General features: G+C 33.6%; 1 protein-coding gene across 4 annotated transcripts in view; it reads left to right on the top strand.

Moving 5' to 3' along the window:
- Positions 1 to 18,419, top strand: part of RTN4 (reticulon 4) — a 70,466-nt gene that overhangs the window by 34,038 nt on the left and 18,009 nt on the right. The window contains exon 1 of one of the 4 annotated variants that reach the window (XM_072768392.1): positions 1,541 to 1,821. The exons of the other annotated variants lie outside the window; for them this stretch is intronic. Coding sequence (XP_072624493.1) covers positions 1,788 to 1,821 — 34 coding nt within the window. The 5' untranslated portion in view covers positions 1,541 to 1,787. Of the gene's footprint in view, positions 1 to 1,540; positions 1,822 to 18,419 lie in introns of those variants that run through there. 4 annotated transcript variants of the gene reach the window in all.

Below are 18,419 nucleotides of genomic sequence, written 5' to 3'. Positions count from 1 at the left end.
TGCTTTATTCTAATGCTAAAGTATTTACATGTCTTTAGTTTCGAGGGATTTTTTGTTACAGATAGTATTTTGGAAATATTTTATACTTAACTGGATAGTTTGAGGTTTTAAACTGTTGTTTGGAGAAGCCAGATTTTTTCATCCATGGTGTGACTTGGCAACAGGGTTCTCAAGTACCACATTATACGTGGGTCCAATGAATAAAATTTTAAGTTAGATATTAACTTTTGAGCTTAGTAGAATAGTAGACTTTCTTTAAAAATTGCTTCACTTGGGACCCCGAGGTGCTCAGCGGTTTAGCGCCTGCCTTCAGCCCAGGGCATGATCCCCGGGTCCTGGTATTGAGTCCTACATCGGGCTCGCCAGAGGGAGCCTGCTTCTCCCTCTGCCTATGTCTCTGCCTCTCTCTCTCTGTGTCTCTCATGAATAAATAAATGAAATCTTTTAAAAATAATAAAAATAAAAATTGCTTTATTTATGTATGGAGTTAAAAGGCAGATAGGTAAAGAACTGAGTCATTGACCAGGCCACTTCTGATTCTAAGGATTTTGCAGTTTTTTTGCAAGTTCCAGAAAATATTATACCAATTTCAATGTAGCTATATCATCTTAAGAAGTATGTACTTTTGTACATGGGCCATTTATAATACATCATATTACACACCTCAGAATATTTTAATTGATTCGTCATTACATATTGCCTTGGTTAAATGCATCAGTTGAACCCGTTATGGTACATTAGTAAAGACCCAATATTCTGCACTGGAATGAATGCCAGTTTTAGGAAGTTGAACAAAAATTTTGGAAGTTCTGTACATAGATATGTTTTTGTATTTATCAGTAAAGTTTTGCTTTGGTCTTAAATCATTTTCCCAAGGCAAATGATATAATTAGCTCATGAATATTTCTCTTTCAGCTAAGAGTCTATTAATAGTTCCTGCAGTAATGTTTAATAGGTATTTTTTGAAAGATTCAGTTGTAGCAGGTGGTGATTAGGAATAAATGTATATTTTAATTTTAAGTCTCTGGATTTCCATAATTGTAACAGAAGAAGAAATAGCATTACCTTAGAAAGATGAGATTGCTGAGATTGAATAAAGCCTTTTTTTCTTTTGAAGTAGCATATATTCAGTAAATATTAATATAATAATTTGACTTCGTGATTCTCATACTCACAACTCATAAGGCTGCAAAATATTGAATGCTTTAAGCCTTAATAAACTCAGGAGAAAGTAAGAGATTCAGCATTTCCCAGGCTTGAAATTTAAGCTATTATCCTTCTTTGGATCAGTCCATTTTTATCTTATTAGGTAACTGTTGATTTTAGAGTTTTCAATGAAACTGAAAATCAGCTTAATTCACTCATCTATGAAAAGAAAAAAAATTACATATAGCTGTAAGTGCATTTCAAATATATTCAGTGGTTAACTCTGACAAAAGAACAGTCCTCTTTTCTTTCCTTTCTTTGGTTGCCTACCCCATCCCCCTGCAAAAGTGGCTCTCTTTGGTATGAGCAACAAGCAAAGGACTAGAACAATAAACACATAGGAGGAAGGCGGTAGTGCCTGAGTATTAGTAGCCTAGTTACAGATTGCACTGCGTCAGACTCTTCCACACCCAGAAGACGTCAGGTGACTTCAGTCCTGCTGCAGTTGTGCAGCAGGGACTGCAGACTTCGGTTGAGGAAACGGATATTTCATGTCTCACAGGGTAGATTTGTGCAGTTACAGCTTTTCTGTTGGTATGCATAATTGATAATTGCATCTGGAGGGCAGATCGTGACAAGAGATGGACTGTCAGAAGAAAAATTGGAAGGATAAGGGTATATCTGCTTTTTAATCTTCTATTCAGTTTTTTTATGTGACCAATAATCTATTTCTATGAATAAGCTTTGCAATTTTAGATATATCTTGGACTGAAAATGAAGCCTGAGAAAGCTTTGAAAGTAAAGATTAAAACAGCTATTTCATATGTTTTTATATTTGGTTGTGTACGAGAAAATGTCACGCTCTCTGTTTCACTGGCATTGGGTTTAGGCTTCGCAGTCCTATCCTTGATTAGGTACTGTTCTTTAATCTTGTATGTTGTAAACGGTATGGTTTTAACTTATTTTATCTGTTGGTCACTTTGGCGCAATAAATCCGCATAGCTATCTTTGTATTACATAATGGCATATTTTCTGTGACTAAGTTTTTTTTTTTCTTAAAGCTGATTTGGTATAGTTGAAATTCTATCCAAGATTTGTAGGTAGCAGAATACTGCGTTTGCAGTTAAGCTTATTTCTTCTTGGAAATCTGATTGAACCTTTAAAGTCATTACCAGTCACCCTTTAAGTAGTTTATATTTTTGTATATCTTGAAATCATTAATGTATACATGGTCGTTTTAAATGCATGTCTATATTTAAGTCTCTAACCTTTGTCCTTGTAATAACCAATCAGTGATCTTGATCCCCTTTCCTCCCCCTTGATAGCCCAGCAGATCCTTTCAAGTCTCAGTGGGTCATTGTGTAAGAATTTAAGCCCATAAGTGCTAAAATGTTTACTGTAATGAATATTTTATGTAGATGGTTAAATGTGCTGTTTTTTTTTTTTTTTTTTTTTTTTTAAGAGAAGTTGGTAGGCTTCTATTTGGACCACTTGTAATAAATTGTCTTAAAAATTATTAGAGCTATTTTAAGTAGTCCAAGTAGATATTACAAGTTTTTTTTTCTGGGCACATTCAAGTTTTATAGTTTTTAAAAAATGTTATTTCCTTCTATAGTAGAGTTGTTAGCAGAATTTGTGATAATGTTTCTAAAAACAAGCTAATTATGTGAAGCTAATTATAATAATTTAAAAAATTGGTTCAATAAAGAAATGTGGGTAAAAGGTGAGTTTGAGATTGAGTTCCCATTGAGACAAAGATTTTTATAGTTATAATATAAAGAATAGAAAATAATACAGCTTTGGATTTTTACCCTTATGGTTTCTTTATATGTGAATTTGATGAAAAGAAGGATTTTTATTTTTTCATCCTTCTGACCATGAGTATTACAAAATGAAAGGTGAATTGATGCACTAGTTTTTGATAATTAAAATTGATAGTAGTGATAATAATACAAATAAAACAAGCTTTAAAAAATAGGTAAAAAAGTTACATCAGGGTCTACTCTGCAGATACTAAGGTTCTGTATTAATAATTTAAATCTTAGATTATTTAATAACATTTTAAATTATTTACTTGCTGAACTAATGTAGGGATATTTTGAGACAGAAGAAATTAAGATCCAGTATAGCCCATATTATGCCAGAGATTTATTTTGATTATTTTTAGGCACTAAGTATAAAATCACATTTACTCTTGGATATCTCTGGGGAGTTTCACATTGTATGTTAAATGGAGTGGCCTAATATTTTAGTGCTTGTCTTTGGTTTTTTTTGCTTGGTACCTATTTTTCTGATTCATTGGTGAAGTTATATTTTAGTATTTGTCAGCAGCTAATTTTAATGTTGTAGATTACAGATTATGACTTAAATGGAAATCACTGAGAAGGCAAAGCTACCATGGAGTGAGTTTTTCCCCATTTTATGAGGAAATGAGTTTTTTGTTGTTGTTTTTTTTTTCGTTTTATGAGAAGTGTGTGATGGTAGAGGAAAGAATCAAATCTAGGCTCTGGGTTTATAAAAAAAAAAAATACTTAGGCCCCTATTTTTTTTTCCTACTTTTCCTCCCTGCCTTAAATGCCATGGTTGAAACACAATCCATCATCTAATGATGGTGGAGTATAATAGTGTAACATAAGTGAGAACTATTCTGATTTCAGTGTTTTAAAAAGTTTGAGGTTTTGTTTTTTTGCTGATTAACTAGTGTTTAAGACATTTTATCTTTCAGGCTAAGACCAGGAATAATTTATATTCTTTTAGATGTTTTTTATCCTTGATTTTCCATTCTTAGCGTAGTGAGAACAAGTGAAATCCACATATTACTGGAGTATTGGGGTTATATAGAAAGCATTTGAAGAGCTTAGAATAGGAAGGTTTGGAGGTTTGATATAACCTCTAAACAAGATATAAGTATATAACAAGGTTATAGTTTATAACCTATAAACAAGCTCTACAGTGAGTAGAGCTTTTTGGATAGAACCAGAGTATAAGGTAGCAGTTAAAAGATCAGATTGATATGGTCAGAGAATATAGAAGATTAGAAGATTTGTAAGATCTAGGTCAGGTTTTCTCTAACTTCCCTGAAGAGGAGAATCACCTAGGGCTTCTTAAATATGCAGATTCCCGTGAGCGGACTCAGACCTACCAAATCGGAATTTATAGCAGAAGGGCCTGGCAATCTGTGTATTAAAAATCTTGGTGTCATTCATGTTATTATCAGGCAAATTTAGGAAATACTGATGTAGGTTTTCAAGATTCCAGTCTGGTGACTTAATATTGGCCAGAGTAAGAAACTTACCTTTTTTGGTCTTCATTCAGTTTCCTCATTTGTGTGATTTCTAGGCTTCCAATTTTAAGCTTCTCTTAGTTTTATGAGAAGATTCCCTGGACCAGATTGCAGAGGACATTGACTTTTGGATTTTACCAGGAAGGAAATAAAGAGCTTTTGGAAGTTTTAAAGTCAGGAATGATAAAATGATAGGTTTGAGAGACTGGTTTGGGGTGCTTTATAAGATAAATTTGAGAAGAACTTAGAGGCAGAAGTTAGTATTTGTGCCCATACTTAAAGCAAATAATGCCTAAAGTTGGCCTGAAATAAGAATGAAAGGGAAGTGACAGATTTGAGAAACTCAAGTAAGTAGTACTTGACATTTGGCATAAATCTGTGGGACTAGAGTGAGGAGGGCCTCAAAGGACAACATGAAATTTCAGTCGGAGTGGAACACTGGCAGTGCTAGTGCTTTTTTTGTATCAGTAGAAATAGACAGAAATGATGCCAAGTTCGGTTTAAGAAGCTTCAAATTTGAAGTGACTATATAGAACTTCTGTGAAGCTCAGAGAAATAAAGAATTGGGAATTGAATGGTTAAATAGTACAGAGGAGCTGTTTAATATTAAGATTGAGAAATGGTTGTGGACCCCGTGGAATTTTAGGAACCTGTGCAACACCGTCTATTATTACAGTGCTTTCTGAATTTGGCAGTTAACGTGCTGTACATGACCTTTGAGAGGAGTTTCTGTAGGATGGCGACAGAAATGTTTCTGGCATTAAAATTCAGTTTGATTATATCTTAAGAGAAACTGCCTTTGGCCCATTTCTGGAGCATACTTTTTTGCAAAGATTCTTGTAGGCCCCCTGGTCTTTACTTTTGATAAGCCACCAGCAATTTCTTTGGAGGCTTAAGGTTACTGAATATGGATATAGTTATACATGCATACTGACATTCAGGTAGAGAGGAGCAGGGGTCTTGCTGCGTGAAATGCCTCATTTACTTCTTGGGAAAGCCCAAAAATACCTCGAGAAAGAACTTTGGCATTATTCAATTTTGAGCCCTGTTTGGAGGAAGGCCTTTACTTTCAGTTCTAGACTTAGTTGAAACGTGATGTTTAGGCATTCAGTGGATATTTCTTCTAGATCTTGGTTTAGCTGCACAACACTCTATATACATACATACATACATACATACATAAATGTATATACATTTGTTGTAGGAAGTTGAGGCTTCTTGAAGACTAAAACTATTGCTTTACATGGAGTGGTTTTGTTTGGTTATATTAATTTTAGTGGTGTGTGTGTGTATATGTTGGGGGGGGTCATATGGTACCTTTTGTTCTATAATCTTTCACTAAATGGGGAAATAGCCTTTTATTTTTAAATATTCTACATTGTTTTAATGATTAGTATTCTAAGTGTGTACAGTTAATCCCATCTAAATATTTGTTATTCCTAATGTTTTTGCAAGTATAAACGATGCTAAAATGACTATAGTGAATATAAATCTTTGTTTTTATCCATAATTATTTCCAAATTGTTGGGTTTTATAGTATTTAGGTTTTTGGTTCATGGTACAAAATTGCCTTCCAGAAGATGGTATAAATTATTTTTTTTTAAAGGTGGTACACAATATCATACAAATGTATGGAAGTGTCTTCTGAAACTTTGGCCAAGATTAAGTATTATGTATGCATTTTTGATGGTATTAACTCTAAAATTGTTATCTTACCAGTTTTAAGTAGTTAAATCACTTGATGAAAACCAGGTTTATATTAAAAAAGTAAATTTGCAAATGTTTTCTTTTATATACAGTTTAAAGTCTTGTATGGATATGTAGTGAGAGCAATGGTGGAAATATCTCCTTTGTTTTATTTATTTATCCAAGTCAGGGTATTCCCGATTCCTTACCAGAACTCTTAACTGGTTTTTCCACTAAATCCTATGTGTTGCAGCCAAGTTAATCTTCCTAAAGTGTGGCTGTAATCATAGCACTTAAGGGGTTTTTCTTTACTTACGAATTAAGTTCATACTGTCTATCCTGGACTTTGAAAAGGCATTCCATGGCTTAGTCCCAATCTTTATAATCCCATGTCTCATTACTCCTGTCTCCAGCTCCATTGAAGGATTTGTTCCTAAATATGCTAGTTCTTTGCATTTCCTTGTGTTTTTTTCTGTCTGAAATGCCCCCTCTTCCCATTTCATTTTCCCCAAGTTGTACTTATCAGAGGCCCAGTCTTCCTTGAGATCTTTACTAATCCTCTCAGGTGGCGTTACTTCGCTTTCTGCAAGCCCTACAGAGTCATCGAGGAGATACAGTGATGAAGTCACCACTATTTCGGCCTTCCTGGAATTTAGAGGCTAGAAAAAGAGTCAAGATATCTATAGATCTTTTATAGATGTCTGTATAGATAAGTATCTGGTTATACATGTATATCTAGCCAGTGAATTCCAGGAAGGTCAAAATAGTGGTGGCTTCATCGTTGGGTCTCCTTGTTGGTTCTGTATACCTAGGTGAAGGGAGAGGCTGAGAGCTCTGATGTTCAGCGAGGTTTATTCTTGGCCTTGAACCCTAGACATACATCTTGAAAAATGCAGGCAAAGTGTCTTACTAGTTGTTTATTCTGACTTTCTCATTTTATGGGTAAGGAAACCAAGAAAATGAAAGAGATTAAATTATTTAGGACCACACAGCTAATGACATGGGCTTTTGTTTTTATTTTACAGTTTCTACTTGTACTTGAACAACTGAAGATTGAAAAATATAAAACCTAACTAAATTGACCCATGTTTTGATTTTTTTGTCATTTATAATCTGTGTCATTTTATTGAACATGGTATGTATTTTTGTGGTCTTCACTCTGCAATAAAATAGGCAGTAATCTTTCACACTAGCAGTGAAAGAAGGTAGGTGTGGTTAGTTGTTGAGTATTGTCAAAATACTCGTGGGGACTCTGAGCCAGAGAATAATTTTGTCCTTAGGGATTGGATGACAGGCTTAAATGTAGGAAGAATACTTAAGAAGTGAATAGAATTCTTATTTTGGTCTCAGGTATCCCCTAAGTTCCCTATTTTATTTGATTGATCTCATCTCTTGCTAGAATTTAGGCTCCTTAATGTTACTAAATTTAACCAGCACTTCTCTTTGCATCTTTGGAGCAGTATTCTGAGACCAAATTTTCTGTTTCTCTGCTTTATCACAGATGAAGCTGTGCTGACTTTTGTAACTTGTGTGTATGTGTATGTGTGTGTGTGTGTGTGTGTGTGTAAAAATGTATAGACATACGTTTTTTAAATCTTTAGAGCTTTCACATTTCAGTCCAGTCACCACTTAAGCATTTATGTAAGGTATTCATTGACACTAAAATACTGTTGTCTCCTCAAATACTGTATCACCACTATCGTATATTTATCCTATATAGCATTTACTTAAGGAGCTCAAAACAACTTAAAGATTAAAAATTATCAAATATTACTGATACCCCTGGAAGTCCACTGTTAAGAGTTGGGCATTGAGATAGATTTAGGAATTTCTCCTCTCAGACTACAGACTTGATAAAATTATGATTTTCATAAGAATAAGAGGAATTATAGCTGTTTTTTGTTGTATGCACCCATTTGTATATTTTTCCACTGAAATAACCTAAAATAATTTAAAATACGTTGTTTTGGTCTATTTCAGTATTCCAATATGAATATTACCTCATTTAATTGTCTATACTATCAGCTGTTTATTCTAGTGAGCATTTAATTTATATTCAGTGTAAATATAGTAGGTACAAATGGTTATAGAAGTACAGATCTTATTCAGCTTATGATGGGGTTACATCCTTATAAATGCATCATAAATGGAAAATATTATAAGTTGAAAATACATTTAAAAAACCTAACCATCATAACAGCCTAGCTTATTTTAAATGTGCTTAGAATATTTATATTAGCTTACAGTTGGGCAAAATAGTCTGACAGAAATCCTCGTATAATAAAGTGTTGAATATCTCATGTAATTAATTTTTTTAAAGATTTTATTGATTTATTCATGAGAGACAGAGAGAGGCAGAGACACAGGCAGAGGGAGAAGTAGGCTCCTTGCAAGAGCCCCGTGCAGGAACACTATCCCAGGACTGCAGGATCATGACCTGAGCCAAAGGCAGATGCTCAACCACTGAGCCACCCAGGTGCCCCCACATGTAATTTATTGAATATTATACTGAAAGTGAAAAACAGAATGGTTGTATAAGTTGTTTACTCTCATGATCGTGTGGCTGACTGGGAGCTGCAGCTTGCTGTCATGCAGCATCGTGAGAGTAGTGTACCGTGTACTGCTAGCCCAGGAAAAGATCAAAATTCAAAGTATGATGTCCATTAAATATGTACCGCTTTCGCATCATCCTAAAGTCGAACCATCTAAGTTAGGGACCGTCTATATAAATAGAATTAGCTTACCTACTATTGAAGTTAATTCTCTTTCTTTGTACTAATAATTTGCTTTGAACCCCTTTTCCCATTCCAGTCTATTAAGCTTCTCAAGTTTCTAGAGTAGGGAACAGTGTGTTTTCCATTTAGTTTTTATTAGTAGAAAATAGGATTTTGAGCAGTGATTTTCTATTTCTAAAGTTTGGTTCCTATTTCTTGTCATGTTGTAATGCTTGGATGTCAACAAGAAATAAAATTTAAACCATAGTAAATTATGCATTGAACCAATGTCTGTTCTAATTTCATGTTTATATTTGTGTACATTTTGATCAGTTCTAGTAATTTAAAATAAATAATTAATTGCATGCTTACCAAAATTTAACAGAATAGGCTTTTTATAGGAAGTATCTTTATTTTGACATCCTTTACATTAAATGTTATTCAAGTTTGCACAGGTAGGGAGAATCATTGATTAGAAATATGTATGTTTTGAAAAAAAAAGAAATATGTATGTTTTGCACACTTAAAGATTTTGTTTAGCTTTACCTTAGAGAAAATGGAATTAGCTATATAAATTTTCCGGAGGAGGGAAAATTATCATGGTTTAGAGAAATTGGAAGTGGGAAGTTAGAATTTTTTTCTACTGTATTTTTTGCCTTCTAATAAAGCTATAAATAGAATGTGAGATTAAAGGAAATATTGAAAGCTACATGAACTTAATTAAGTAAATTGGTGAATTTAACTTATAAATGAGGCCTGTATGAATATTGACATACTCCTTTAAATAAAAATGTGGTATGGAGAAAGTGAGACTTTTGTGGTTAGACTTGAATTTCAGGCTATAGCCCTACATAATTTATTTAATAATATTTCCAAGCTCAGTATGCAAAAGACTCAGGACAGTTTCTTGCTCAGAATAGGGGACTACTGAATTATTATAGAAAAGACAAGTATAGAATTCATGCTGATTTTGCCTGAAATGTTTTTCCTTCAGATGTGTGGTGGTAGAAATTGGCCAGTGTGCTGTAATGTTGTTGGAAATAAAGCAGGAAAGATTTAGTGATAAGAGACAAGGACCCAAAATTGTGTGTGGTTTTTCAGAAACTCTAGTTACAGGAGGAGGAGATGGCCAAGGGAAATGCTGGTATTTTTGCCAACTGTTTGGTTGAGCTACTTTGTAGCAATAGTAGGTATCCATGAACCTGAACCTTGCTCACTGAAACCAAATTAGTTGTGCTTTCAGAGAAAGTTGAATTCACATTTTAAAAAATCTTGGCTTTGTGAGGCATTGCATTTAATATTGATTGCCCTACTTGACTTCGTCTCAGGATATTGCCTTTATTTATTGTGTTTAGTTCACCAAATATTTCCATGTGTGAAATCTCTTTTCAGCCTCACTACCTAACTGGGTATCTATTTTCTAATTTTATACTAGGGGGAAACTAGGTTAAGTGATCTAGTCTGGGTCATAACTGATAGTAAATCAAAGGAAGAAATAGGACTCATGCCCTTCTTACTGTCTTTGCTGAAAGAGTTAAGTTCCCACTCTGCACGATCTTTTTTGGACCTTCCACCTATCATTCATTAGCTTGGTGAGTGCTTACTGGGTGGAGGTAAAAGCTTACTATGTAGGGTTAAATGATCAACTCTTGAGTTCTAGTCACTTTTCCTAGCAATTGGGAAGAATCTGATTTAAGGATTGTGATTTTCTAATAGATACATAATTATTTAAAGATTATGGTTGTAAAATGACATTCTGTTATCATTCTAATATATATTTATTTATTTCCCATTTAACTGCCTGACTTTATGAAAGAAAACTTAATATTTGCTTTTGCTTAGGAAGTAGTTAGTCCTGCCAGCATTCTCTGTCCTACCAGTGTTTTTAGGACCAGCTAGTTCAACGTTTTTCCCCCTAGACAAAAGATTTTAAAATTGAAACCTGACTTCAGGCTATTCAAGGAAGAGCTTAGTAAGAATTTGATTTGAGGCAAAATGTAATTGGATGACTTTTGTATGTAAGGCATGCATGGTAGCACTATTTTTAGTTATGACAGATGACATTTTATGATTACCAAGTGTAGGCAACTCTTTTTACTCTGTATTGGGCCAAAAGTTTTTATTTTGAAGAAAAGATTGCAGTGTACAGAGTTTTTAAATTAAAATTTTACTTTGAAAAGGATGCTACTGCTCTGAGCACTGTACAAAACACAAAGTAAAAAATTTTAAGATTATTAATTTGAAAATAAAAATGGGCAAGCACTGCAGTAAGTCACTTTTTTCTAAACAACCAGAATTTATTTAAATTGGTCAGCATCATTTTAATATAGTAGTCCATAAGCATTTCCCACAGTTATGAGAGGACAGGCATTGTTCAATTAATCTCAGATCTTTAAAAGGATATTTCATGAATATTTCATAAAAGACTAAAGTTAAAGGCTCTGGTAGGTTACCCTGCATGATTAATGCTTTACTCTTCAGTATAGAAGGAGACTTGAGGAACCATGAAACGTTAGGCTTTTCTTGTACAAGCCCTTTGTCTTAATTTTGGTATCTCAAGAATAAAGAGGCCATTTAACTCTTTATTCATAAATAGCTAATAATCACAGAAGAACCCCAAATCAGCATTATAGTCACTTTCTATTTTATATTTAAAGATGTCCTTTATTTTAATTTGAAAATAGTATAGTTTTAAATTTAAATGTTTCTGTTGCTAAGAATAATCTGGCCACTATTCAGACGTTGCAGAAGATATTAATGAAGCAGGTAATGGGAGTATAAAGATGAAAGGCATTCATCAGTCCTTCAGGGTGTAGTAAGAAGAGATGAGCTTGTAAAGTAATATTTGCTGTTTTATAAGTTATCTGAAAGCATTGCTATTTGTTATTGAGTAAGTGTAGATATCTGAAAATAGTTTACATAAAACTGCAATCTAAAGCACAGAAAAAAGTTTTGAATTAGAATTAGTACATGCCTCAAACTGGCATAAAGTATGCATTCATTCTAATCAGTAATACTTATTGAAAGTTTAGTTGGTTTAGGTTTTGTGCTGAGCTCTGGGGATATGATAGATATTAAGGCAATGTGCTGTCTTGTGCAGTTTACAACCTACTAGAGAAACAGATGTTAAAACGATTTTTTTTTTTAGTTTTAAATTTTTTTAGGTGTACAATTCCTTGATTTTTCAATATATTCATAAAATTATGCAACCATCATCATTATCTAATTCCAGGACATTTTTACCCATACCCCCCAAAACTCCATACATATTAGCAGTCACTCCTCATCTCTGTTTCTCCCAGCCCCTGACAACCACTAATCTACTTTCTGTTTCTATAGAGTCACCTATTCTTAGACATCACATAAAAAGAGAACCATACAATATGTGACTTTTTGCCTGGTTTTGTTCACTTAGCATGATGTTTTCAAGGTTTGTCCATGTTGTAGCATGTATCAGTGCTTCATTCCTTTTTATGGACCTATAATATTTTATTATATGGATATACCATATTTTGTTTATCCATTCACCAATTTTTGAACTTTTGGGTTGTTTGCTCTTTTTTGGTTGTTAGGAATAATGCTGCTATGAATAGAATTTTTTTGTGGATGCAGGTTTTCTAGTCTTCTGACTAGAAATTCCTAAGAGTAGGATTGCTAGATTGTGTGGTAAATCTGTGTTAACTTTTTGAGAAATTGCCAAATTTGTTTTTCACAGTGGCTGAATTTTACATTTCTATCAGCAGTGTAAGAGGGTCCCAATCTTTGTTACTTCTTGTCAACACTTGCTATTGTCCATCTTTTTAATATTAGCCATTCTAGTGGGTCTGAAGTGGTATCTGATTATGGTTTTGATTTACGTTTCTCTAATAACTAATAATGTTGAGCATCTTTTCATTGCTTATTGGCCATTTGTATATATTCTTTGGAGAAATGTCTGTTCAAATCCTTTGCCCATTTTTAATTGCCTTGTCTTTTTATTGTTGTTAGAGTTTTTTTTATATATATATATACTATGAATAGAAGTCCCTTATCAGATGTTTGATTTGTGAATATTTTCTCCCATTCTGAGGGTTGTGTTTGTACTCTTTTGATAGTGTTTTTTGACGCACAAAATTTTTCATTTTATTTATTTATTTTATTTCAAAGATTATATTTATTTATTCATGAGAGAGAGAGAGAGAGAGAGGCAGAGACACAGGCTGAGGAAGAAGCAGGCTCCATGCAGGGAGCCCGATGTGGGACTCCAGGATCACGTCCTGGGCGGAAGGCAGGCGCTAAACCACTGAGCCACCCAGGGATCCTAGAGTTTTTCATTTTAATGAGGTCTAATTTTTTTCCATTACTGCATGTGCTTTTGGTGTCCCACCTAAGAAACTACAGCCTGACCTAACAGTCATGAAGATGTGTGCCTGTTTTTTTCTTCAAAGAATTTTATAGTTTCAGCTTTACAGGTCTGTGATCCATCTTGATCCATAGTTTTGACATATGGTGTTAGATAGGAGTCCAACTTTTTCTTTTTTTTTTTTTTTTTTTTGCAATTGAATATCTAGTTGTCCTAGCACCATTTGTTGAAAAATTTCCTCCTATTGAATTGTCTTGACATCCTTGTCAAAATCAACTGACTGTGCATGAAGGGATTATTTCTGTGCTGTTAATTTTATTCCGTTGATCTGTCATCCATCCTTGTGCAACTACCACACTGACTTGATTACTATAGTTTTGTAGGAAGTTTTGAAAAAAGGAAGTGTGAGTTCTCCATGTTTGTGATTCTTTCTCAAGATTGTTTTGACTGTTCTGGATACCTTGCCTTTTCCATACAAAGTCTACAGTTGGCTTGTCAATTTCTGTTAAAGACAGTTAGGATTTTGACAGAGATTGTACTCTATGTAGATTAGTTTAAGGAGTATTACCATCTTAATAATAATGCCTTTAATCCATAAACATATGTCTTTTCCATTTAAGTCTTCTTTAATTTCTTTCAACAGTATTTTGTAGTTTTCAATTTCTAAGTCTTGGGGATTTTTTTCACTTTGTTTTTAAATATTCTTTTTGATGTTATTATAAATGGAATTATTTTCTTAATTCATTTTCAGATTGTTCATTGCTGTTTAAAGAAATACAATTGAGGGGCGCCTGGGTGGCTCAGGTGGTTAAGCATCTGCCTTCGGCTCAGGTCATGATCCCAGGGTTCTATGGGATCAAGCCCTGCATCAGCTCCCTGCTCAGAGGGGAGTCTGCTTCTCCCTCTCCCTCTGCCCATCCTCCCACCACCTTGTTCATGCTTGCTCTGTCGCTCTCTCAAATAAATAAATAAATAAATAAATAAATAAATAAATAAATAAATAAATAAATAAAATCTTTAAAAATAAAAGAAATACAATTGATTTTTGTATATTAATTTAATCTTATGTCCTGCGGGCTTTTATTCCAGTAGCTGTTTTCCTTAGGATTTTACATATACGATATCATGTTATCTGTAAGTAGAGATGGTTAAATTTCTTCCTTGATAGTCAGGATGTCTTTTATTTCTTTTTCTTGACTAATTACTTTACTTCATACCTCCAGGACAGTGTTGATTAGTGGAAAGATTGGGTATCTTTGTCTTGTTCCTGGTTTTGGGGGAAGGCTTTCAGTCTTTGACCATTAAGTATGATTTTATCTGTTTTTTTTTTTTTTTTTTGTATACCCTTTGTAGCCCAAACACATTCTTTATATTCCTAGTTTGTTGAGAGTTTTAATGAAAGGGTACTGAATTTTGTCAGATGCTTTTTCTGTGACTATTGTGATGATCATGCAGTTTTTGACCTTAATTCTATTAATATTGATTGGTTTTCATATGTTGAATGAACTTTGTGTTTCTGAGATAAATACCACTTGGCCATGGTGTATAATGCTTTTTATGTGTTGCTGAATCTAGTTTGCTAGTATTTCGTTGAGGGTTATTGTTTCTGTATTAATAAGGAATATTGGTTTGTAGTTTTCTTGTGATGTCTGCCTGATTTTGACAGTTGGATTGAAAATCTAATTTTTTTTAATTTTTATTTATTTATGATAGTCACACAGAGAGAGAGAGAGAGAGAGAGAGAGAGAGAGGCAGAGACATAGGCAGAGGGAGAAGCAGACTCCATGCACCGAGAGCCTGACGTGGGATTCGATCCCGAGTCTCCAGGATGGCGCCCTGGGCCAAAGGCAGGTGCTAAACCGCTGCGCCACCCAGGGATCCCGAAAATCTAAATTAATTAACTGATATAAATCTCTTGATGAATATTAGAAGCAACAGCATATGAATATATTTCTCAGGATTTTATTAAAACTCTATGACTACTTCCCTCTAATTGAGAATAAACAATTTTGAAATCTTGCTAAATTTTTTCATTAAAACCAATTTAAAGAATCTGAAGGAATAGAAATATTGGACAATGCTTATATATTTTTTTAAGATTTTATTTATTTATTCATGAGAGACACAGAGAAAGAGGTAGAGACACAGGCAGAGGGAGAAGCAGGCTCCATGCAGGAAGCCTGACGTGGGACTCAATCCCAGGTCTCCAGGATCACACCCTGGGCCAAAGGCAGGTGCTAAACCGCTGAGCCACCAGGGCTGCCCAATGCTAATATTTTTATAATTTAATATTTTTGCATCCTTACAGCTTCATTAGCAGTCTTTTAGATTTCTTTACAGAAAAATACTGAAATCCTTCTATATTTTGCATAGTGACTTTGGTAAGAATGTAGACTGCTTCTCAGACCTTCCTGTTCTAGGATATATTAATTTTGTCTTATGTATGACTTCTTTACTTAGTTGTCTTATCTCTCTTGACTCTTCCCTTTATTCCTCCTCAGTGCTTTAAGAGTCTCTGGCTCCAGTAGGGCATTTCTAGGGCTTGTTTTAACAAAGCTTTCAAACATATCTGCTTTTAAGTATTCTTGTATGGCTATTTGCATATGTTTATGTAATAGACTTTGGCTTACACGTGAGATTTTCAGAGCTCTTCCATTTATTGAAAAGACTGTATTCTAGGAATCATACGATAGGAGAAAGAAAGTAGTAGGTTAGAGCTTACTGTACCCTTATGTAGTTATTTTAGGCTGTAATCACTGAATACTACTGGACATAATATATGGCTATTCCAGTATCATCAACTTTGGGGAAATTGAGTTGATTCAACCCAAAGCACCACAGTTACCAACTTAGTTATCTACTGTTAAAATTTTAACCATCACCTGGATCTAAATATTTATTAAGCTAGTGTACATTATATTCTCCTCCCCATAGGAAAACCTAGCCTCACTTGTGTGAGAAGGTTCTTTAGTGGTATTGAACAGGAATGGAAAGGGGTGAATTTTTTTGTTAAGTATAATAGTAATTCATGTTTGCCATGAGGAAGGGAGAGAGATGATTTCAAATGGCATAGAAAGAAATAAAGAAGCAATTTAACTTATCTATTAACCCTACTACCCAGAGGTGTACGAATTGTATTTACTAGATATCCTTTCAGACTTCATGGTTATCCTGTTTTTAAAATTTTATTATATGAATCTTTCTGTGACATTTTGTTTTTATCAATATGGACATGTTTCTTTGGTAATATAGATCTACATCACTGTCCTTACTAGCTACATAATTTGATGTACTTTTCCATAGATACAGTTTCTTATTTTACTTAATTAGATTCACATGGCTCTTTAAAGATGTTTTTTTCACAACTTGATTACAGTTTTCAACTCTGAGAAAGTACCTTCAGGTATATTGGAATAAGAGTTCTTTCCTCCTTTTTGGATTTAACTGTAGGTTAAGTAGTCACATTAAAATTTATGTCTCTTATTAATTAACCTATCTTATTGTTAGTTTTACCTTGACTTTCTTGGCCTTTGTGATTCATCTCACATATGGTGATTATCTGCCAACAGGTATATGTGACATTTTGAAGGACATTAATGTGCTGAACTTTCAATTTGGCATCTTACATGGGGCATATGAGTTTGATCAGTAGGAAGTCTGTGTTGAACTCCATGTTCTACCACTTACTAATTGAGTGATCTGAGTCCAATCATATAAGAGCTGGTTCTCACTTTCTTGGGTGAAAGCCGGCCTCTTAGGGTTTTAATAATTGAAAGAGATAATGTTATATAATGTATAAACAGTATTTGGCACAATGTAAACCTGGTAAATATTGACTCAGGCAATACAGGGGGTTGTGTGGAAAATGTAGATCAGCAACCTGGAAAAGATTTTTGAAACATCTCTCAGACTTAAAAGGTATGTAGCTTCTCAGTCTTTTTCTTTCTTTTTTTTTTTTAAGCTTCTATCATATTGTGATCATAATGATATAGTTAAAAATAGATTGAAAAATCGTAGGAATATGAATTTTTGTCTTCCTAAAGTTTTAATAAGGTTTGATACTTAAAAAAGAAAGCATTTTTTTTTTTTTTTTTAGTAAAGTTCATTTCAAAGGACTGGTATGAATAAAAATATTTAAGCCCCTCTCAAGAAAATCAAAAACTAAAAAGGAAGGAGATATTTTAAGATTTATATTTGGCACAGATGATACAACAATAAAATCTCATTAATTCACATCCACTGATTGGGAATTTGAATGCAGGACTGATTGTGTATCGTTGTACTAACCGTGTGTTAGTTCTGAAGGGAAAAGAAAAATCTCTCTGATTCCCTGTTTACTGATGATAAAACTGAGGTTAACTGAGAAATTGGGAGTCTCATCCAGAGTTGTACAGTTGCAGAGCCAGTACTAGGTTGTGGGTCTTTTGAACCCCAGCTACTGGTAATTTCTTCTGCCATATGTATTAGAAATCATAGGCCAATTATAAATAATTTTTAGTTCATCATTGAAACTGTCAGTCAGTTACCTAGCTCTTACGTTAGGTAATTAGGTTAGTCATTTATGTCGTACATCTCAAGTTGGAAGTCATTTCTTTTATAATCAGGTCTTATTGAATAGTTTTTAATGATGGTAAGGAATAGTGAAGGTATCTGCATTTATTTTAACTTAAAACCAGTAATGATTTTGAAGGTTAATAAATGTTTTGGAGCACTTTGAGAACCATACTTTTTTAAAGGCGCATTTGTTCATTTAAAAATTTGAGTGTACTTGCTGATTATTCTGGGTTATCAACTTTCTGTTCTGTATTAGTGAAATCTTAAATGAGTTTGAAAATCCTTTTCCATGTGGCTTATAAAGTATGTTTATAACAGCAATATAATTTATTAACTTGGCTGAAATTTTCTTTTCTTTATGTTTAATACCTCTGTGAGAATAATGTGATAGTGACTGTGATGTTGTTCATAATAACAACAAATAACAATCCTGACATTTTTAAGAATTTATTATATGCCCTGTACTATATTAAGTGCATTATATTCATTGTCTTACTAATGAAAACTTTTGTTAATTCATTTTTTTACTTAATCCTCACAATATCTGAATAGAATCATTCCTATTTGCATACACATTCTGTAGATACAGAAACAGAGGTACAGAGAGATGTAGTGACTTGCTGAGGTCACATAGCTAATAAATTATGAAGCCAGTTGTTGAGTGTAGGTGATCCAACACCAGAATCTAAGTGCT

This window comes from Canis lupus, chromosome 11, assembly GCF_048164855.1.
Source record: "Canis lupus baileyi chromosome 11, mCanLup2.hap1, whole genome shotgun sequence".
Lineage (NCBI taxonomy): Eukaryota > Metazoa > Chordata > Mammalia > Carnivora > Canidae > Canis > Canis lupus.
Note: the sequence above shows the minus strand (reverse complement) of the source record. Positions and strands in the feature narration are given on the sequence as shown.